We start from the raw sequence: 22,340 nt of genomic DNA, 5'->3' as shown, positions 1-22,340 counted from the left end.
CACTCCTCTGTCCATTGAGGCTCAGTTTAAAACCACATAATTGATTTCAAATGAGATGTCTTTCCCTGCAAACAGACACGAAACAGCCTACTCATGGAATCCACTTCCCTCTGGAGGGGAGGGTTACTTTGTTCAGTGTCTCCCTTCAGAGCATGAATCATGTTGTAATGAACAGAAGGAATGCTGGCTGAGGAGCACATAGACTGGCTCCCCTCCTGGCTCTGGTAGCCACCCGCTGTGGATCACGGCCAGGTCCCATGGACTCTGGGTCCCTTTGCCCCCTGTAACCTGATGAGTGGGGACATGGAGCTGGACCCAGTGGTGCTCAAAGGATGTGGGCTCCTTGCAGGGAGAATGAAGCCCTGTGGCCCGGGCCAGGCAGCACTTACTGACGTTGGCTGATGGATGGGAGATGAAGACGAGGTGCCCGAGGGTCCCGGCTCCTGTTAAGGAGAGGGTGTCAGGTTGGCAGCACTCGATCTGACCCTATGGCCCACCAGCTTCATGCCGGACTTGAAGGGCAGCCCTGGCACCTTGCTAGATGCTGGCAATGTCCAGGCACGTCGGCACCACCACTCATGAGAGAGGGGGTTGGGAATCACTGTCCTGCCTCAGTTTCCCAACTAGGGGTTGGACTACATTGTTGGTGGTCCAGCTTTTCAGCCTCCTTCTTCAAACAAAAGCTTACACAGAAGTAGAAAATATAAAACAGATCAGGTTGCAGAGAGATGCAGTACGTCATGGCCGGTGTGTTTTATGTTAAAAGGGGCATGAGACGCTGCCCCGTAGTTCCTTGCCTGTGTGAGTACAGACCATGTGTGTATTGCTGTGTAGCCGGAGGCCTCGATGGTCAAAAACACGCGCTCCTCTTGGACCTGGGAGGAGGCTACTAAAACTTGAAAGAGCTCACCAAGAGGACTGTAGTATTAACTGGGATGAATGTTTTAACTTTCACAAGAAGAGTGAATGGGAAGACTCACAGCAGAATTAAGAAAGTGAAAACCATGTGTAAACGGGGCTGGAAGATTGAGGCTGCTCTGGTTTCCTCCCCGCTGCTGGCCGGCCTGCATGGCCCTGACACTCTGGGGGGGATGCTGGACCCGTGACAGTCTGGCTCCCTGGTCCCCCACTGGTGCGGCCGCAGCCCCTGGGGAGCAGCATCCACCTGGCGGGGGCGGGCGGGCGCTGGGCCAGCGTCCCTCTGTGCTCCCGGCCCAGGGCGAGCAGCCGAATCCTGAATCTCTCCTTTGTCTTCCTGTTGGCCAAGTTCATTGCCTCTTGGCGGGTTGGAGGGCTGTTTAAGGGAGAAAAAAGGCCATCTGAGGCGTGAAGATAAAAAGAAGTCTTTTAGCCATCCCAGGAGAGGACGGCTTTAGCTCTTGCGTTGTTATGTAAAGCCGGCCCTAATCCAGCATCTTAACCGCCTTAACTGGCCAGCTGGGAGCTCGCGGGATGGCAGATTAAGTCTGGGCTTGGTGCGAGGGCTGCGAGGGCTGCGGAGCTCCTTTTGAACTGTGGCGAGAACAAAGTAAACATCAAAAGTCCCAAGCTCCATGAGCTGGCTGGGCGTGGCAGGGGCGGGACACAGGGCTGGCTTTCCAGGGGAGAAGGGGACAGGGACCCTCCGTCTGCTGACCCTGCGGGGTCTGAGCCCAGGGGAGGCCCAACCCCACACTTTACTCCTGTCCCCACCTGGCTTCCCCACCTCCTTAGCTCTGTTGGGCCACACGACAGGTGGTGGCAGCCTGTGGCTTGTGGCCTGAGGTGCAAATCGGTGCCACACCTGTTTGGCAGACCCACATCGCCCTGAATGGCCTCTCAGAGCACTGTGTCCCCACTGGGCATGGGGTGCTACTTCTGCTCTGTGCCCTTCGGAAGGGAAAGACCTATAAATGGTCACGGGCGCCTTCTCTCTGGGTCCTCTCTCTCCCTTCCACCTAGGGATGTCCCATCCCTCCCAGTGATTTGACTTCTAGCCTTGCCCACTGACCCCCAACACCTTGTCTGTGTCCTGTCTTCTGACCTCCACTCGGGGCTGAAAGCAGGCATAGTACAGTCTACCTGGCATCTCTAAAAAGTGGACGCCACAGAACGCCCATACAGGAACCCTTAGAAAGGTTGAAGTCAGGCGGACCCTCCCCTTGGGGGCCCAGGCCCTCCCTCCAAGCCCCCAAGGTTTGGCTTGACAGGGCCTCCAGGGTCCCCGCTTCCCTGGCCCAAGGGTGGACGTGTTAGACTAGCTGGTCCTGCCATGCAGGGCAGTGGTGTCGAGCCTGAGGCCCTGGGGGTCTGAGTAGCCCCACTACGAGCTCAGGACCTGACTCCGCATGAACTCTGAAACTTGTCTCACCACCACTGCCTCAGAATCTGTGAGAGGCACCTTCTTACCTTTACTCGGGCTCTTTTGGGAATTTGCAAGTCAGACCCCAGATCCAGCCTGGCTCTACCACAACTCTCTGGGTGACCTTGGGTGCATTCACATCATGTCTCTGTTTTTCATTTTCCTTGTTGGGGGTAATCAGAGTGCTTCTGCAGGGTTCCCATGATGACAGTGAGGTCATTAACGTAAGCGTGGAGAACAGCCCCGGTACAGAGTAAGTGCCCAGTGTATGTGAGCTGTTAGGAGTCTTATTGTTTCATGGGTCCTTTCTTGAAGAGGAGCCAACTGGTGTTTATAATTATTTACTAGTCCAGATCAAAGAAGACCTATTTTCAAAGCTTCTTTAATCCTATTAGAATTTCTCCTTCTACTCCCAGTGCATGACATAGAGTCTGGCATGCTATAAGTGCTCAATAAATACTCACTGGAAGATGACATCAACAGCATGAAATCACTGAAGTCAGGTGGCCCCCTCCCTCGGGCCACCCAGGCAGGTCCCGTGTACTCCCCCTCGGCTCTGGTCGGTTTGTCCCAGCACCCAGGTGTGACATGGCAGCCACTCACAGACCCGAGGAGCCCGGGGCCACTCACAGACCCGGGGGCCATTGGTCCCCTTCATTTGGGTTGGGAAGCCAAGGCCCAGAGAGTGTCCAAGGCCACACAGCACACTGAGAATGGAAGTCAGGCCTCCAAGGCCTTCTCATTCAGGAAGTATTTACTGAGCACCTGCTGCAAGTATGGGGCCCTGCTGGCAGGGTGTTCACACGAGGGATGTGGGGATAACCATGCAAGTTTCCAGTAGTGGTGCCCTGCCAAGAGGTGAAAGCCAGTGAAGGGTAGAGTGTGACAAGCCTCTCAGAGGAGGTGACATCTCAGCTGAGATGCAGGTGCCAGGAAGGAGCTGGCCATGGGAGGATGTAAAGGGAGAGCAGCCAGGAGAAGCAAGCAGAACCCCAAGGTGGAAGGAACTTGGGGTTTAGGGAAGAACTAAAGGGAGCCCCATGCAGCAGGAGGAGATACCAGGGACAAGGGTGAGACCTCGTGCTTGGCTTTTATGCTGCTTTTGAAGAGAAAGCATTGGAAAATTTTAGGCAGGTGAGTGCCAGCTTCTGACTTCCATTTTAACCAGGTGCTTGTAGCTTCTGGGAAGGATGGGCCACGTGGGGGGAGGCAGGAGACAATGACAATGACGGGACATGATTCCAGTAGTGTGGGCAAGGGTGATGGGTGGGCCTAACGTGGGGGCTGTGGGGTTGGAGAGAAGTGGGAGGGCCTGGGGGTAGGGTGGGAGGAGGGAGGTGGGGTGAGGAGGTGGTTGAGGGAAAGAGAGGGATCCTGGGGCCCCCACCTTGGACTTCTGGCATAAGACCAAAGGCAAGGGTGGGGCCCCATCTTTTTTTTTTTTTTAAGATTTTATTTATCCATTCATGAGAGACAGAGAGAGAGAGAGAGAGAGGCAGAGACACAGGCAGAGAGAGAAGCAGGCTCCCTGCAGGGAGCCCCATGTGGGGTCCATCCCAGGACCCCAGGATCACACCCTGAGCCGAAGGCAGATGCTCAATCACTGAGCCACCCAGGTGCCCCAGGGTGGGGTCACCTCTGAGGCGGAGCTTTGGCCAGGTGATGGTGAGGGCTGCTTGTTGGGGGGCATGGTGGGCTCCAGATGGCTGTTGGACATCCAAGTAGAGCTGCCAAGTAGACAGACAGTTGGACACGGAGTCTGGAGGTCAGGGAACAGCTAAGGGGGAGACAGCCAGAGAGGGGGAGAGAGGGAGGACTTCTGAGGGCGTCTCTGCAGATGGCCCTGCACACCTCCCCGACACAGGCCGGTCAATCACGGGGGCTGGCCGGTGGTTCCCTGCCAGTCCGAGAGGAGGAGGAGATGACTGGGGAGCCGCGGGGACCCCCCCGACGGAGGGCAGGCGGGCCACACCCCGCTGGCTGTGCTCTCTCAGTTCAGAGCCTGCCCTCCTGTGAGTGTCAGTGAGGCCCGACTCCGCTCGGCGGCAGTCCTCCCCAGAAGCCCGGGTGACAGCAGCTTCTCTCGAGTCTGTTCTTCATAAAAGCTCAGCTGGAACAGTGGAAATTCTGACTTGTGTCAGATACCGAGGAGGCTTTAGTAGTTTCAAGTAGCTCGGGGTTAGATTTTAAAAGTTGAATTTCATCACATGTTTTAACTTGGGTGGGGATGGAGGAAGAGTGGAAGGGACATGGTATTTTTAGCCCAAAAAGGCTCTTTTCTCTTTCCCTCTCCCTCTCTCAGCATTCTCCCCTCCCTCCCCGAACAGATGTTTCTCGTCTCAACCCTATTCAGACCTCAAAGCAGAGTGGCCATCAACCTTCTGCTCTGATGACGGAAAAGGCCAGAACGCTATTTGTTGGGGAGATTTCTTTCTTTCTTTCTTTCTTTCTTTCTTTCTTTCTTTCTTTCTTTCTTTCTTTCTTTCTTTCTTTCTTTCTTTTCTTTCTTTTCTTTCTTTCTTTCTTCTCTCTTTTTTCCTGTCCTCTTTCCCCTCAGTCACAATATGTCCTTTTTTTTTTTTTAAAGATTTTATTTATTTATTCGTGAGAGACACACACACACACACACAGAGAGAGAGAGAGAGAGAGAGAGAGAGAGAGAGGCAGACACACAGGCAGAGGGAGGAGCAAGCTCCATGCATGGAGCCTGATGTGGGATTTGATCCTGGGTCTCCAGGATCCTGCCCTGGGCTGAAGGCAGGCACCAAACTGCTGAGCCACCCAGGCTGCCCCTACAACTTGTTCTTAAAGAAAATCTCCCTATAGTAAGACACAGTCCAGGGAGGCATGGTTTTGGAGCAAAAGACCCAGGCTGGCATTTCTGGTTTCAGGAAGGGGTAGATACCCACCAGTGGAAAGTGCCAGAAACTGCTTTGGAGAATCCTGCATGTCTCTTTTGGTGGTGGTGGTTTTTTCCTGATAAGCAGGGGATCAGAGTTAAGTTGGGATGCTTTAGGTTCTTTTAGACACTCAATAGAAATTCACTGAAGCTTTGGCTGACAATATTGAAAAATCTAGGGTGGATCTTGCCTAAAAGGGGCCAGCTGGATCCAGGAGCTCAAACCACGTCATCCACACACACATTCGCTTCCTCTCCTGCTCCCTCCCTCTCTCCCTGACTCTCCGTCACCTCTCCCTATGTCCCTGTGTTGGTCTCTCCCACTAAGATGGCAAGGGTGGCTACCCAGCTCTGGGCGCTCACATCCTATGAGCTCAGCCACCTCAAGTGAAAGAGCCTCCTGCCCCCCATGCAAAGTCTCACTACTTCTTGCAAAAGTTTGGGTCTCACTTTACTGGCCCAGGTGGATCTAGGTTGTGTGGCACCTGAAGTTGATCCAGTTTTGGGGCCATCTTTAAGAAGAATATAGGATCCTTTTATTAACCTATGTTTCATGCCATTCTTTTATAACTTTGAACCAGATGATAGGTCTATTTTGCTAAACATTAATCTATTTTTATGTAATTCTTTTATAACTTTGAACCAGATGATAGGTCTATTCTGCTAAACATAAATAACTATACTGCCAACTCATCTTTTCCCTTAGCTCAATTCCAGAAATACCTGTGTTCACTCTGACATCACATGACACAAGAGGGCCTATGGAAGTCAGAATGGAAAGAGACAGTGTTTGTAACCAATTGAGGTTAAAATAGCTCATTTTGAGAGTGTCTGGAAACAGAATGACCATGTGAACACGTTGCTAGGGTCCGTGCAAGTGAGAGGCTCACAGGCTCAGCTTTGCTGACTTCAGGATGACCTGTCCCTTGGTACTGACCTAGGAGCAGCCACATTGGCCGTCAGGCTGAAATTCATGGTGTCAGGTCTGGGTTCTGGGTGCATCCCGGAAGCTGGCATGGGATCAGCTCTCCTTAAACCATGTGGATTGAGATGGGAGAGGGGTGACCTGTTAGAGGAAACCCAGATGCTATTCTCAGAAGAGGGAGGATGGTCGCAGAACATGCAGGAGCAGGTGTCAACTATTGTGTGACAGAGTAGAGAGATCAGTGTATGTGGGGGGTAGTCAGGAAAAGGGGGTTTTTGTTCTATTTCTCCACCTTCTGGGTTCAAATCCTGGTAGTGTGACTTACTGTTGTTGTTTTGTTTGTTTTTTTTTTGGTGATGACGGTGATGATGATGATGATGATGATGATGGTGACAGTATCGATGTGCCTCAATGGGGTGTGATGGGCACTATGCTATATGTTGGGGCTATAGTAAGAAGATGGAATAAACCAAGTAGTGATAATAGCAGTTATAAGACAGACTCCCTGAGCAGAGAACCCTAGTCTAGCCCCTGGGGGTGTGCGGGCACCTGCTCAGAGGGTGGAGGGCCTAAGCTGAAGACCTGAAGGATGAGCTGGAGCTGGAGAGCCAGGACAAGTGTTCTTGGCAGGGATAACAGCATGAGAGCACCGCTGAGTCAAAACCTGAAAAGCAGTTCCGGGGAGATAAAGAGCCCAGAGATCATTTTCAGCGGAGAAATAAATGGCTTGATCCATTTCACTTCTCAAATTTGGTTTCCTCTTTGGTAAAATGCAAACAGTAGCCTACCCAACCTGGTGCTCTTGAGAGGCCCTAATAGAATACTTCACGTACCCACTACCTTCACCAGCCTGCCCTTGTGCTCATTGACAAACAGATTTGTGTGTCTTTCGGACCCTGGCTCCCTCAGGAGAGTCTCGCACAAATGATGCGAGAAACCATTTGGCCTGGAATGCACATATGATATCTTTCTCTTTTTACTGGCAGCAGATTTACCCGCCTAATTATATTTGGCATAGGCTAATATTAAAATTCATCTGCATTCCCTCTAACAGCTGCTGCTGGAGGATTGGGGAGTCAGAAACATCCTGGCCAGCCACCCTCAGGGCCACTAAAATATTTGCAGCAGATAATCTGTACGTGGACAATTGAGAAGGGCCTGTGGGGACATTAGGGCGGGCGTCCAAACTCCAGCAAGGAAGCTCTGGCTTGTGTTAGATCTTATGTCGTATCAACTGAGGACATGGTAGGTAACCGGGCAGAGAGAGCCCGTCTGAGTGTTAGTAATTTCTGGTCTCTGGGCAGAGCGGGAGGGGGCTGATAATAGTTGTAACGGTGTTTCAAATTTGTCCCTGCTTCCTAAGTTTATTATCAACCAGGCCTTTCTGGATTGTGTTAAAATAAGCTGGCGTTTGCTGCTATCATCCAGGGTTTGGATTTTAGCCTAAGTATGGGGTTCAAGAACAGACCTACCTCTTTCACACACCCCCTTTCTCACGCTGGTTCCCAATCTCCAACAAGCCAGAATTTGTGGTGCATTTGTTTTGTGCCTTCCTTGTGTCCGCCTATGGGATTTGGTGCAGTTTAACATTCTGGGCTGGAACAGTGCTCCGTGCATGTGCGTGGTACGTGCTGCATGCTGTGCACTGTGGGCATGCAGGGTCCAGGCTCCCACGAGACTTGCAGTCTGGCTGCCAGGATGTGGCAGGCTCTTGTGAAGGAATCGGAAGATCCCAGATCAGATTGCTCAGAATGAAGTGCTGGGCCGGATGGGGATAGACCACGCTCTGCTCACGACAAATTCATTTGTGCAAATTAGAGAAAGGAGCACCCCCCCCCCCCGTCCCCCCGCAAGACACCTTTCTGCCATCTGTCCAAAATGAGGCCCAGTCTATGAATGGCGCCCCCTAGAGTGGTACATGGCACAACCCAACCTGTTTCCCAGATGACCCCGAGTACCACCACCACCCCCCAAGCCCCCCAGCCACCCCCACTGCAGGGAAGAGCCCTGAGGTGCTGGTCCTGCCTGGGTGCCAGGGAAAGTGGGGCTGCGAGAGGGCGGATCTGTTTTATTTCGTAGCCGTCTTCTCATGCTGTTTGGGTGGTGCCAGCTGTCAGCAGCTCTGGCTGGGTGGGCTGTGCCATCCTGCTCCCGGGGTCACTGCTATTTGCCAGGCTAAAGAGGCTGGAGAAGGTGACCGGGGCTCTCCCAGCATGTGGTCCCAAATGAGCTGTTGATGCCTCCTGTTGGGGCTGTGGCTGTGGGGTGGGGGCCGGGAGCTGGCCCCGTGATCATCGCCAACAACCATCCCCATTCGGGTCTTTCCTCACTCGCTGGTGCTCCTCTGACTCTCTCCTTTCCCTCTTTCCCTCCCCAGCCCCCTCTTCTTTTAAACTGGGGGAGGGACAGGGAAGAGACCGTCTTTGATCTCAGTGGAGGAAAAAAGTCTGTTCTGTTCAGGCTTTTGGCGAACACAACAAACAGTGTTTAAAATTTAACTTTGCTTAATTAATTAGTAATTCTGTTTAATGCTGTCTGATCTCCCTCCAAAAGGTATTTTGAAGCTTGAGAAGGGAACATCAAAGGGAGCCCGGTGAAGATGGTCAAGTAATGCATTTAATCTGGCAGTTGCTGGGGGTGGAGAGATGCCAGGTTGGGAGCTAATGTGGGAGAGATCCATCATCTGGTAAACACAGCCAGCAGGCTCCTTGCAGCCGTGGTGTGAGGAGCGACAGGGAGCAGTTTCCAAAGAGAAGGAGCTCCACACACCGCCCCCAGACTCATCTGAGCTGAGAATTGGTTTCGAGAAAGCGGAGTTGATGTTTTCTTTCTTCCATGCGTACTGTGCATGGTTGGGCAGGTTGTGTACTGCACAAGAGTTTCCAGTGAAGCAGGTGAGCAGTACAGTGAAATCCAGCCTGCATCCTGCTTATCAGGGTACCCTGGCGGGAAGGGAGGGCTGCATTTACCTAAGAGCAGTTCATAAACTTTTCTACAAAGGGCCAGGAGAGTGCATCATTTAGGCCTTGTGGGCCATATAGTCTCTGTTGTGACAACCGAACTCTGCCAGTGTAGAGCCAAGCAGCCATACACAGTGCCTATGAGCATGACTGTGTCCCAATAAAACTTTATTTACAAAAGCAGGTGGTGGGTGGACAGGGCGTAGCTTGCCAGCCCCTGCTTTTAGTCATCCAAAGGTACATCACAGACAGTGATGTGAATGCAGGATGTAAACCCAGAATACGAGTCTTTGAATTTAAAGGCTTTGCTTCCTCCTTACTCCATCTCTTCCCTTCCTTTTCCTACCTTTGCTCCAGCTTTCCTTTCTTCTTTCAAATTAGCAGTATCTCCTGTTGTTACTGTGAGTGATTAAAGAGTGATCAGAGTCCCTTTGACATTATGTACCCCCCGCCCCCAGAAGATCATCTCTGGGGGAAAAAAATCTCTGGGTTGAGCAGGAGTAGGAGACAGAGAATGGGCTCGGAATCTGGCCCCAAAGCCCATTGTGACAAACATGCCATTCTCTTTGCTGGTTGGTGGGACCTTGGCAGCCCCAAGTGAGCACCCTTTACCCTTCCTATGCCTGCCCACGAGCCCAACGATGGATGGAGGGAGAGAGGTTTGTTCTGCGCAAGGGTGGTGGGGCCGGATGCTGGTTAATGTCTGGTTTGAGAGGGTTCATATGTGGGTGTAGGAGCAGGGCCCTGTGTCCCGGCCCCTGCCCCTGGCACTCAGGGCCTGCTAGGCTTTCCCATCACCTCTGTGACATCTCCTCTGGTCACTGGGGAGTGGAAGGGACAGTGACAGGGTGAAGGGACTTTGGCGGGGGCAGAAGGTGCTGACTCTCCCTGTTTCTGGCCCCCAGGGCTCTGGGGGCAGGAGGGCTCCCAGTCCTATGACCCATCAGTGGCCAGTGCCACAGGTGCCTGGGGTGGTTTTCTGAATGGGGATGGGGTGGGGATGAAGGACCTCTTGGTGAAGAGAAGGCAATCCAGACCACGCTGGTCTTTGGAGAAGACACAGGATGAGGGTGAGTGGTCGAGGGGGATGTTTTCCACCTGCCGTGGGTGAGGAGAAAGGAGGGGAGGTAGGGAGGACCCACATGTGGGGAGGGGTGCTCCAGAGAAGGAGGGAACAGGGACAGAGCTTTCTTTTCTTTGGGTTTTATCAAGTGGAACTTGAAAGGCAATGTTGAACCTGAAGGTGGTTTTCTGATAACTTCTCTTTGAACTTGAAGTTTGGTTTCGATAAGCCTGGCTGGCTTACATCTCCAGCCAGGACCTCTGTGGAGGGAGGCTGCAGCTTTGAAGATGGAGCTGGGCTTTGTTTTCCTTTCTTCTCCGCTCCCACCCGACTCCCCACACCCCACAGGGGGGCTGAATAGAGGATATTGCAGGCCAGGAGAGCACCCTGGTTTCTCCAGTGGGGCGGTTTGGGGGTGACGGGCATCACCTCGATCTGAGCTATCAGCTGGGACCATGGACCATCTTCTGCACAGCCAGCATTTATCGAGTACCTATTACATGTAGGCCACAGTGCTAAGTAGGCACCTTCCTCATTGCCTCCCCCCACCACTCCAGTAACCCTGTGAGGAAGAACCCATTTCATCCCCATATTCCACAGGAGGAGACTGAGATCCAGAGAAGTCTAGTGCTTTACTCAAGGTTGCCCAGGCCAGTCAGCAGCAGGACCAGGAGATGGACCCAGACTCTGAGTCCTCTTAATTAGGACAGTCTCGCCAAGCTCAGCTGCACCCACTGGATGCTGGGGGTTCCTATAGCTGAGGGCTGGGAATGGAGAGAGCCCCTGCTCCCTCACTCGCTCTGTTAAGCCTCCAGACCTTTTTGCTTTCTTCTAAATGGGGGTGACAGCAGCACCCACCGCTTTGTGGCCTGGATAAAAGTGGCTTTGCGTTGCACCCTGTCTGGTCCCATGATGGCAGCTGGTCCGGACCAGCAGGATGCCAGTAGATTTGGGGTGGGGGATCAGGGTGGCCCAGGCTGTGTGCTCAGCTATCCTTGGGTCACTGGCTAATCGCCTGCTTACCTGCCCCAGGGCTCAGCATTGCATGGGAGTGGCGCACCTCCTGGCCATTACACTGTTTGCTTTGGAGGAGCAGGGAAGGCAGGACCTGGTTTTATCCACTATATCAGAAGTGGTCAGCATCAGTCCCTGCCCCCCACCCCCGCCCCATGGCCTCCGAGGAGCTGGATCTCCTCTGAGGTTTGTCCTTATCTACCTCCCTGTGAAAGCACTGGGAGAGAACTGGGATCTGTGGCCGAGGCAGGGTCTCCAGCTGGATCCCTAGGGAGTTGTTGCCTTGAGATGTGGGCATCGAGGGTGGGGCCCTCCCCCACCCCCCTGCATCCCTCTGGGTGTACCCGGGGTGAAGAGAAAGAAGGGGGCACTCAGGCCCAGCTGGGAGGGGAGCTGTAGAAGGAGCCAGGTCAGTCTGTTGCCACCGTGGCCTTCCTGTCCTCACCCGTCTGGGCTGGTGACCGGAGCATCCTTATCTTCAGCTCTTCCCTCCCCGTCCTGTTCCCCATCCCGGACTGCCTGTGTTTGATATGATCCTTGCGTGTCCCTTTTGTATCCCCGAAGCCTCCGTTTTGAGAAAACTTAGCTACCAACTATGCTGATGCCCAAGATTGAGTGGGGAGGGGACATCATTCCCCTGACTGTGACTACCAATGGCGGGGACCCTGTGTGCTGGCCCTGGGCTCTTGGCCTTGACGGTTGGTCTTGGTCGTAGCTCACTGAATCCACACAAGGATCCTGTGGGGAGGGGGCTGTTCTGATCCTTGTTTTATCACTGCAGAAACTAGTTGAGATATCTGGAGAAGTTACATGCCCCACCTTGGGTCACACACAGTATCAGAAGGATCCGGATCCAAGCAGAAACTAAACCTCCCCAGGCTAGCTGAGAGAGGTACCACGCCTCCGTTTCCCTCAGTCCTCCTGACCACCCACCAGTGTGCCGTACGCTGGGCCCCGGGCAGGCAGCATCTTGGAGGAAGCCCAAATGTCAGCAGGAAAGGCAGTGAGGCTGTGCCGACCGTGGCCACGGGCCACAAGCTCCCTGGCCACCTGCCCCTGGTCTGACACAGCCCTGGCTGGCCACAGGCTGCTTATCCGAACTTATAAGGGGCGGAGAATGGAGGCCTCTGAGGCCTCAGATGCACCCTGGAGGTAAGTTGAGTGGCCAGCACATGTGTACCCCGGACATTACCAAAGGCCAGAGAGTGAAGCAATTTTTTAAGATATTATTTATTTATTCATGAGAGAGGCAGGGGAGAAGCAGGCTCCCTGCAGGGAGCCCGATGTGGGATCCCAGGACCCCAGGATCACATTCTGAGCCGAAGGCAGATGCTCAACCCCTGAGCTACCCAGAGGCCCCGAGCAAAGTGATTTTGACTTGAGCACACAGACAGGGAAGAAAGAGGCCTAGCACCCTGGCGCTCCTCCACATGGTCACCAGAACAAAGCCACAGTGGGTGTGGTGGCCCCGAGGCCCAGCTGGGGACTGTCCTCATGCTGTCTCACTTGTCCTCCCTGCAGTGGCCCTGCCTCCAGAGAAGACAGATGGGCTGACCAGCGGAGATGAGAAGAGGAGGGAGAAGGCAAGCGAATCTTGCCCTGGCTCCAAGAAGCAGCTGAAATTTGAAGTAAGTTCCCTTTCCTGGCACTGGGCTCTGGAGAGGAGGGTTTCTGTCCCCCCAGTGGTGCTCTTCTAGGAGGTAAACTAGGCCTATGCAGATGTGAGGGCCTTATACCTCCTGTGTGAACAGCTGCCTGCAGTGAGAGGCTTCTCCCTTCATGTCTGGGGCTGCCCCAGCTCCATGCAGGTCCTGAGGACGTGTGCAGCCACCCCTCTTGGCCCGGGCTACCCAGACTTGCAATGTGGGGTGGCAGCTGGGCTGTGGCCACTGGGCTGTGGCCCAGAGGTCTGGGAGAGCACATGAGAGGGGTGACGGCTGGCTCTGGCACTGCTATCACTGTACTGGGTGATGGCCTTCCCTGCCCAGCCTATCTGGCATGGAGCTTACACTCTCTCTGCCCTGCCCTCACTCTCCTTCCTTCTCTGCTTCCCTCCGTGAGACCACTAGGCCATCACTCTGGAACCAGCAGGCTAGGGTTCAAGTCCTAGCTCTGCCACAGCTCAGCTGGCCTCACCTGGGAAATGGGGGTAGCAACAGCATCTGTCTTGTTTCGGGTATTGTAAGCATGAGGAGTTAATGCATCTAACGTGCTCAAAGGGGTGCCTGTACACTATCACGTAAGCACTTTCCTCTCCCTTCCAACCACACTTGATCGACACCCGCTGGTTCCCTGGGGACCCCAAGTGAACTGGGCATGGCTCCTGCCTCATGGACCACAGTGTGGTGAGGGGCCTGGGAGAGTGACCCAGACCCAGTAACTGCACTGTCGGGGATGTGAGGGGGATCTGGGAGTATGCGGAGGGGGTGGCCACCCGAGCCTGGAGGCCTGCAGAGTGACGGACGTGTGGCTGTTCCAGACTCCATGCAGTGCTGTGGCTGCAAGCGGAGGTTGGGAGGATGAGTGAGTCTGAAGTGAGCCTCTGAGTGTAGGACTAGGAGTTGGGAGAGGTGATGACACGGAGCCTTTGGGATAAGGAACACTTTAGGTGGAGGGAACAGCAGGAGCAAGGCCCAGAAGCCTGCCAGTGCCGCCCGTTCTGTGCAAACAAGCTGCATTGTATTGATTTCTGGAAAGGGCCTGGCTAACTGCCTGGGACTCGTCCATGGCCCATGAGGACGACTCACCTGAGAAGTCCAGGTGAGGGGCGGGGGCGGACAGAAGACACATATGACAGAAGTTGAGAGAGGGAGGGATAGTTACTGAGGCTTTAGCTGCCTTTAGAGCCGAGCAGAAGGGCCAGGGAGAAGGAATCGGTAAACGCTCTGAGTGTGTGTGTGTGTGTGTGTGTGTGTGCGTGCACGTGCGCGCATGTGTGCAGGGCGAGTGCTGTGCTACATGAAACGGTGCCTTGCAGAGCAGAGCGGGCACTTGGCAGGTATCAGACGGGCATGTCACAACTGAGGGAAGGCTGACTTTGAACTCCGCGTGGGCCGCCCGAGGACTGCTGGAGGGAACTGGCTTCGAGCTGCAGAGGCTGGGGGCAGGGACGCCGCGCTCGGGCACATCCCTGCCAGCGTTCAGAGGCCAGGTACCACCCCTCTCCCGGGGGCTGAACCTGTCTTCCTGCAAAAAGAGAGGGGAGCTGAGGCAAGACGTGAAACAGAATGGCCTGGAAGGATCTTTGCTTGTTTTTATAGAATCTTGTGAATCTCTTTCCCAAAACAGCCAGCCTTTCTAGAACTTTCTATCTGGTGTTCTGCTGGCTCCTGCACACACACTGCCAGGGACAGAGCTCATCACTTCCCAGTGCAGGTTCCTGTGGTTAGACATGTCGGGTCCTGTGAGTGATGATAATGAAGCCATTGTTAGCATTACGTACCTCATATGTTAACATTACAGCAAAGACAATGGCAGTTACTATCATTAATTGGACTTCTCTCAGTGCCAAACAGTTCCACGCTTTTTCCAGTTTCCCCATCGCAGAGCCGGAGGCAAGGACTTGGCAGGTGATCCCAGAGAGCAGCAAAGGAGGGAAGCCCAAACCAGTAGGTTAACGGGATCACTGCCAGGGCAGCGGGGGCTCAGTCCCGCTGGGAACCTCCTTCCCCCAAGAAGGGCCATGCTGAACGCCTTGGGGTGTCCTGGGCTTACAATCCCCGGCTCTTCAGGTCTTCGTGGGACATAGGAGCTGGATGCTCAAGGTGGGAGGTCAGGAACTGGCCCAGGAGCACCGAGGGGACACGGGCAGTGGGCAGTTCATGCTCCCAACAGCCTTAGGAGATCAGTACTCGTCTTTTCCATAATTTATATGAGGGGAAACCAAGCCACAGAGCAGCCATGCCCAGGGCCACAAAGCTCTGAAGGGCCATGTACCTGGGGCTTCACCTTTTTTTTTTTTTTTAAGATTTTATTTATTTATTCATGAGAGACAGAGAGAGAGAGAGAGAGAGAGAGAGAGGCACAGGCAGAGGGAGAAGCAGGCTCCATGCAGGAAGCCCGATGTGGGACTCAATCCCAGGTCTCCAGGATCACACCCTGGGCTGAAGGCGGCGCTAAACCACTGAGCCACCCAGGTTGCCCTGGAGCTTTACCTTTTAATGCTTGCTCACCCTCTCCTGCCTCCCAGGTCAGGTGGCCACCCTGGGAGTCCTGCCATGGCTCCTTATTACTGCTCCCTGTGTCTTCTAGTAACTTCTGTCCCTCCATCCAGGTTCACAAAGCCTCGCCTCAATTCATGCCTCTAGTGTTTCCTTTGCCCTCAAAGGTTCAGAGGCTGTCGGGCACCCTTGCCGGCGTCTCTCCCTGGACCTCCCCTGCCCGGCGGGCCTCTCCCCCCACACCCTCCTGTCCCTCCATGTTGGGGTCATCGTGCTCTCCCTTCGCACAAGGTCTGGGGAGGGCAGTGGGAAGGCAGCAGGCCTGCGACCTGGCCTCTGGGTACTCCAGCCATGCCTGTGTGTTGTATGTTCATGTCTAGGAGCTCCAATGTGACGTGTCTGTGGAAGAGGATAGCCGGCAGGAGTGGACCTTCACCCTGTATGACTTTGACAACAATGGCAAGGTCACCCGCGAGGTGAGTGCACCTGCCAGACTTGCTGCCACAGGCCACCCCCTTAGGCACTTCTGCACCTTCCGTGTCTCCTAGGGTTGGTCCTCCTCCTGAGGGCAGGCTAACAGATGGCAGGGAGGTGTGTCGGGGGGAGCAAGGCTGCTGGAGCTCCAGGGGGTCCTGGAAGAATATCCCAGAGCTGCCTGGTGAGTGGGCAGTGGCGACAGAGGAAGGGGCAGCTGGGCTCCCTGCACCCAGGAGAGGCACTGCTCCCACTGGGGAAGGGGAAGGGGGAGGGTGGGAGGCAGGCGTGGAGCCCCAAGGTCTCTCCAGAGGAGGACCCCGAGTCCCCACAGAGACCTGTCCTGCGTCCTCCTCTCTGAGATCAGGGAGCTCTGGCTGGGGCAGGCCTGGGACCACCCAGGCCGCTTCCCACCTCAGACAGGCTACCCAGGAGCTGGGGCCGGGTGGGCACATGAAGGCCAGGCGGTGCCTCCCTCTGCCGATCCCGGAATGAGCACCCCCGGGCCCTGAGAGCTCTGCCAGTGGCTCTACGCATGGCCTTGTCCCGGCCTGCTCTTCACCGCCCGTCTCCCTCTGAACGCCTGCATCTCTCCCCTCAGCCGTCCTGCCACACCTCTCTCTCCTCCGTGTGCCCGTCACCCTCCTTCCCTGCATCTGTCTGAATACTGAGCACCCACTATCTACATTCACTATGCCCTAGGTGTGGGGACAAGGCGAAGGACAGCACAGACACAGCATCCAGCCACCTGAGGGGGCAAATCCCAAACACTTATGGGACAATTGCACAGTGTGATGGGTCCAGTGAAGGGAAGGGTCCCTGTGTCTAGGGAAGCCTCCTGCAGGAGGTGACGCAGAGCCGAGCATGGCATGTGGAGCCGGGAGACAGATGCCGGGCGCTCGGGTGTTCAAGGCACTGGAGGAGACTGGTGTGGCTGCTCACAGGAGACCTGGCTTTGGCGGAGCCAGCAGGGCAGGCCCTGGCTTTGGTTCCTGGTGCTTGGGGAAGCCACTGGTGGTGGGCTGGTTTAAGCAGGGGCATGAGCTGGTCTGAACTATTGCAGGGTCTCTGCCTCCCGCATACCCTGGGCCTCACCCTTACCCCATCCGCCTCCTTTCTCTCCCCACTGACCCTCTGCGACATCCTCCCCGTCCCCTGGAGGCCCTGGTTTTCAGATGTGTGACCTGCTACAGATCTGCCTAGGGCTCTGAGAGTAGCTTGGCGGGGGCCACATGTGCCTGCCATCCGGCTCTCAAGGGTGCCAGGTGTGTTCCCAGGGAAGCTTTGCTGTCTTCTCTCCCTGCCTAATTCAGGGATGTGGCTGGTACAGGAGAAGCTACCAGAGGGGACACCTGGGTGAAAATAGGGCACCTCTTCCTCAGCCCGTGGCTTAAGGAATATTAGAACAGGGTGGAGGAAGAAGCTGTGAGTGACTCTCAGTCCTTCAGGACTCCTTGGCATATAAGTGACAGACTCCCAGCAAACTGCTATAGGTCCAAAAAAAAAAAAAAAAAAAAAAAAAAAAGGAATATATTGGTTCATGTAACTGAAATGTGGTCCAGGAGGCTGACTTCAGGCATGGCTGGATCCAGAGGCTCCATGGTAGAGCCTTCCCCCTGGCCAGGAGCAAGGTAATGGCTAATATTTTTCCTCCTCTGTCTGGGGCTTTCAGCAACCCTTCCAGTTCAGAAATTCCAGAACCAAACCTCACTGGCTCCCACGGCCTCACATGAATGGCCCTGATCCAGTCATTTTTGCTGTGGGTTTGCAATGCTTCAGATGGCCCTATTCCACATCCTGGAGCCAGAGGATGTTATTCGATGCATGAGCCACAGAGACTAAAAGTGAGAGGGGGGCGTGTAATTGGCTCCCAAAATAAAATCAAGGTACTGTCCTCAGGGGGTGGGGGAATGGATTCTGGGCAGGCAAAGCCCTGAGAAGGCGCCTGGGGACTTGGGAAGCAGTGGAAATGCTTCCTGGTTGGAGACCTTGTGGAAGGCCAAGGGGAGGGCTTAGGTGAACCCTCGTCCCTCCAGCTGGGATGCTTTGTGTGAGGGGTTATGGTTTTCCTGGAGCAAGAGCCGCCTTTCCTCCCCGTCCTGTTTGGGAATGGCAGCTGCGGTGTAATTACCTTCATGGGGCAGCACACTGTAGCCTGGATGCCTGGTCACTGAGCTGAATGGCCGTGGCCCCGGCTGGCTGTCCAGGCCACGCAGGCAGCCAGCCTGGGCTTCTCAGTGGCATCGCCTTCTCTTCTGATGCATGTGGGGACGAAGACCATGCTGCCCCTTGCTTGCCACCTGCCCCTGCTAGCTGCCGTCTTCATTCCTTGCTGGTTCAGAAAGGCTGACCAGGAGAGGGCTTGCCCCCCACCTCGGAGGCCTTGCAGAAACCCACGGCCAGACACTGCCATCTGGCTCTGCATCTTGCCTTCCTTTACAAGAGGAAGAGCCAGGAAGGGAGATTTCCCAAGGAGGGTGCCTCAGACTGGCCTACAGAAGGCCATCCCTGCATTGTGTCTTCCTCCTGCCGAGGAGGAGCAAGGAGGCTGGCTTCCAGTCCAGGGAGAACCCAGCCTCGTGTTTCCCCTTGGTCTATTTTTAGCATCAAGGCCACTCCTCAAAGTTGGCTATAAATACCAGTCCCCTCCATGCTCCCTGGCCGTCTGTGGGCATGTTTCTCTGCGCTAGAGCAGACAGGCTCCCTCCTCGCTGCAGCTACAGCCCAGAGCCGGCTCTGGGCTCACTTCCCAACTCAGAAGAAAGTACCTGTTCATTTGTGCAATAAATACTCACAGGCACCCACTTCTGTATGCTGGGCCCCGCGCAGGCAGGAGTTGATTTTTCAGCTGGGATTGCAGGAGCATGCCTATTCCTAGACCCCAAATCAATGCGCCGCCCCCCCGCCCCCCGCTTGGGAGAGGACACTTGGATGGATGATGTTAGTGGACCTGACTTTTCTTATCTGTAAAATGGATATACTGGCACCTCCTTCATGGGCTTCCTAAGATGGAAAGAGGAGGGGGCAAACTGGGGGTGGGTGCAGAGAAGCTCAAGGGCAGAAGAGAGGAGAAAAGGAGTCCTCTGTGGGCCCTGCCAGAGGAGCTAGATTGCTGAGTGAGCCAGAGAGCCTGAGTCTCAAACTGGCAGCCTCCACAATCCTGATGTAGCCCCGAGATGTTCCAACCCAGCCCCCCAGAAGTTTTTGTTAAAAATTATCACAGGCAGCAAAAGCAAAAATAGATGAATTGACTACATCAAAATTAAAAAGTTCTGTGCATCAAAGGACACAGCAGAGTGGAAGGCAACCTACAGAATGGGAGAAAATATTTGCAAATCACGTATCTGATGAAAGATTAATATACAGAATATAAAAAAGAACTGCAACTCAACAGCGGGAAAACAAACAACCCAGTTTAAAAATGGTCAAAGAACTTGATAATTTCTCCAAAGAAGATACATAAATTAATGGTCAATAAGCATAGGAAGAGGTGCTAAACATCACTTAACGTTAGGAAATGCAAATCCAAACCACAGTGGGATCCTACCTTATATGCCGTAAGATGGCTACTAAAAACAAAAACAAAAGCAAAAACAAAAACAAACAAAAAAAAACCTCAAACTGACCAACAATGACAAGTGTCCCCAAGGAAGTGACAAAATCAGAACCCCTGTGCACTATCAGTGGGGATGTCAGATGGTGTGGCTGCTGTGGAAGACAGCATGGAGGGCCCTCAGAAAGCTAAACAGAATTACCATATGATCTCCACTGCTGAGTATGTACTCCCCAAAGCAGAGTCTCAAGATACTTGTACACCCACATTCACGGCAGCATTTCTCCCAAGAGCCAAAAGACAGAAGCCATCCAAGTGTCCGTCAGCAGGTGAGTGGATAAACATAGACATACAGTGTGGTATTAGCTTTGAAAAGAAAGGAAATTCTTTTTTTAAAAAAGATATTTATTTATTCATGAGACACACAGAGAGAGGCAGAGACACAGGCAGAGGGAAAAGCAGGCTTCCTGCAGGGAGCCTGATGTGGAACTCGATCCCAGGACCCTGGGATTATGACCAGAGCTGAAGGCAGACGCTCAACCACTGAGCCACCCAGGGACCCCAAGAAAGGAAATTTTAACAGGTGCCACAATATGGATGAACCTCCAGGATGTTGTGCTGAGTGAAACAAGCCAGTCACAAAAAGGCAGCTGCTGTGCGATAATACTTCTTTGAGGTCCCTGGGATAGTCAGATTTGTAGACATAGAAAGTAGAGTGCTGATAGCCAGCGGCTGGGGAGATGGGGAAATGGGGAGTTGGCAAAAATTAGATGAGTTTCCAGTATCAAAGGTTCTGAAGATTTAGCAGAAGATTCTGGATTTCTGAGATGCCTGTCCCCATTGCCACAGGGCATATCAGCTGTGCTGAGTGGGTGCCACATCTGTGGGTGCTTCCCCACTCCAAGTCACTCATCCATATCCCTGCCTAGCCATGGCAGTGCTTGGTGTCACCTCTGCTACCTCTGCCTGAAGGGCTTGTGGGTGGGGAGTAAGGAGAGGGCTCTATCTGTGTAGGAAGAGCCATAAGGGTGGGTAATTGGCTATCTGGGGCCCCCGACCTATAAAGAGCAAATACCTTTTCCAAAGGTTTCCTACATCATTTAGAGCTGGAAGCCTCCCCTCAGGCAAATGACCTTAGCAGATGCCCAGAACAAAGGGAGACCTATTTTATCCCTCCAGTCCCCAGTCAGAAGTCTCTGAGATGCTTCACGGAGCTTGGGTCGGACATCTCTGTTCTGGTTGAGGTAATATCCGAGGCCCAGAGAGGAGATGAGATTTGGTCAAGCTCTCACAGAACAGTTAGCAACACATCTGCTTTTCCATGTTTCATTCAGAAGGAGCTCCTGAGGGCAGCCTGGTTGGCTCAGCAGTTTAGCGCTGCCTTCAGCCCAGGACGTGATCCTGGAGACCCGGGATCGAGTCCCACGTCGGGCTCCCTGCAGGGAGCCTGCTTCTCCCTCTGCCTGTGTCTCTGCCTCTCTCTATGTGTCTCTCATGAATAAATACATAAAATCTTTTTAAAAAAAGAAGGAGCTCCTGAGACCTGAAGCAGGTGCCATTGAGGCCCTCCCCTAGGCTCCCCAGCCTGCCTCTAAGTTCACCTGCTGCCGAGGTGAATGGTGCCCACCAGAAGAGCTTTTCCTGGTGGGAGGTAGCTCAGTCTTTGCAGGACAGCCTGGAAGTCCAGGGAATGTAGCATCATCATCCCCCAGGGCAACTCGACCAGGGAGGGATGAGACTTTTCTGGGGTGGGTTCCACACAGTCCCTCTGAGGACCCAAGTGCAACTGAGTCCCGTTGCCCCTGGCTGTACCTGTTCATTCAGCTCATCCACTGCTCCCTGCCCCTTGGCTCCTGCATCCTAGGATCCCCTCCGTCCTAGGATCCCCTCCTGGATGAACCTTTCATGTGCAAGTTTGTCCCTTAGGCTTGACTTTGGAGGGAGCCAGGGGGTTTTCGCTTTCTCAGGTTTCACAAGCCCTCTGATTCCTGTATTGTGCATGCACGGTGGCTAAAGACCCCCCGTGGATTTCTGCTTTGCTCCCCTGCAGGACATCACCAGCCTGCTGCACACCATCTACGAGGTGGTTGACTCCTCTGTCAACCATTCCCCGACCTCGAGCAAGACGCTGCGGGTGAAGCTCACAGTGGCCCCTGATGGAAGCCAGGGCAAGAAGGGCATCCTTCTCAATCACCCTGGTGAGGGGCTGGAGGGCTGCCCAGGCCACAGGGGCCAGTCCACTCCCAGATCTCAGGAAGGATCACCACCCTACCTGGGAGGAGTGGAAAGGAGCCCCTTTTACTGGGAGGGACTTTGTGGACAGGTGGAATTTGAGCAGATCCTTGAAAAAGCAGGATTTGGATAAGAAAGGAATTGCGGGTGGGAGACCCTGGGTAGGCAAACCTGGAGGTGGGCATGGGCATGGATGCAGCTATAATGCAGGCTAGCCAAGGAGTCTGGGGAGGAGGTGAGTCTGGGAGGGTGGGGTGGGGCAGGAGGTAAGGGGCCATGTAGATGTGAGACCCCTCTGTCGGGTCCTGGCTTGGAGAACCCTTCCCACAGAGCCATTGTGAGCAATCGTGGGCCATTTATCAAGGGTGACATGCCAGGGAGCTCAGAAAACCTCAGCAGAGCCAGGAAGCTGGTGGGCACAGGTGCAAGCTGCTCACCTGGCTGTTTCTCGGGTGGGACTCAGACCTGCAGGGCACGAGGCCCAGAGCGGAGACCAAGCCTGCCGAGGAGCTCCGAAGCTGGGAGAAGAAGCAGCGAGCCCCACTCAGGTACAGTGGGGGTGTGTGTGTGTGGGGGGGGGGTGGCTAGCAGCCCAAGGCACCTGACCACATATTGAACACTAGCTGTGTACCTGCACCTGAGGGACTGAGCTGGAGGCAAGTGATTTCGGAGGATAGGCTCACAAATCAATTTTTAAAAAAATAACTAAATGTAGGTCC

At 54.2% G+C, this 22,340-nt stretch overlaps 1 protein-coding gene and 1 long non-coding RNA gene across 7 annotated transcripts in view; one reads left to right on the top strand and one right to left on the bottom strand.

The window, feature by feature from the left end:
- NKD1 (NKD inhibitor of WNT signaling pathway 1) overlaps nt 1-22,340 on the top strand; it is an 84,454-nt gene that overhangs the window by 58,578 nt on the left and 3,536 nt on the right. The window contains exons 1-5 of one of the 4 annotated variants that reach the window (XM_025447185.3): nt 9,664-9,784; nt 12,724-12,830; nt 15,743-15,838; nt 21,440-21,587; nt 22,085-22,169. In XM_025447185.3, coding sequence (XP_025302970.1) covers nt 9,745-9,784; nt 12,724-12,830; nt 15,743-15,838; nt 21,440-21,587; nt 22,085-22,169 — 476 coding nt within the window. In that variant the 5' untranslated portion in view covers nt 9,664-9,744. Of the gene's footprint in view, nt 1-9,663; nt 9,785-9,902; nt 10,196-11,978; nt 12,095-12,723; nt 12,831-15,742; nt 15,839-21,439; nt 21,588-22,084; nt 22,170-22,340 lie in introns of those variants that run through there. The other 3 variants (XM_025447184.3, XM_025447183.3, XM_025447182.3) reach the window with 3 other exon arrangements.
- Nucleotides 3,809-9,693, bottom strand: LOC112659942 (uncharacterized). Of its 3 annotated transcripts, none has more exons than XR_003136595.3 (5): nt 9,472-9,692; nt 7,638-7,951; nt 6,715-6,829; nt 6,178-6,306; nt 3,809-4,118 (listed from the first exon to the last, which is right to left on the bottom strand). It is a non-coding gene; the product is annotated as an uncharacterized LOC112659942 (long non-coding RNA). The 3 variants fall into 3 exon arrangements; XR_004813840.2 differs by lacking the exon at nt 3,809-4,118 and adding an exon at nt 4,952-5,317 and having other exon boundaries at nt 9,472-9,693; XR_007407549.1 differs by lacking the exon at nt 3,809-4,118 and having other exon boundaries at nt 6,030-6,306; nt 9,472-9,677.

This window comes from Canis lupus, chromosome 2 (assembly GCF_003254725.2).
Source record: "Canis lupus dingo isolate Sandy chromosome 2, ASM325472v2, whole genome shotgun sequence".
NCBI classification, from domain to species: domain Eukaryota; kingdom Metazoa; phylum Chordata; class Mammalia; order Carnivora; family Canidae; genus Canis; species Canis lupus.
This window is presented reverse-complemented; position numbering and strand designations above follow the sequence as displayed.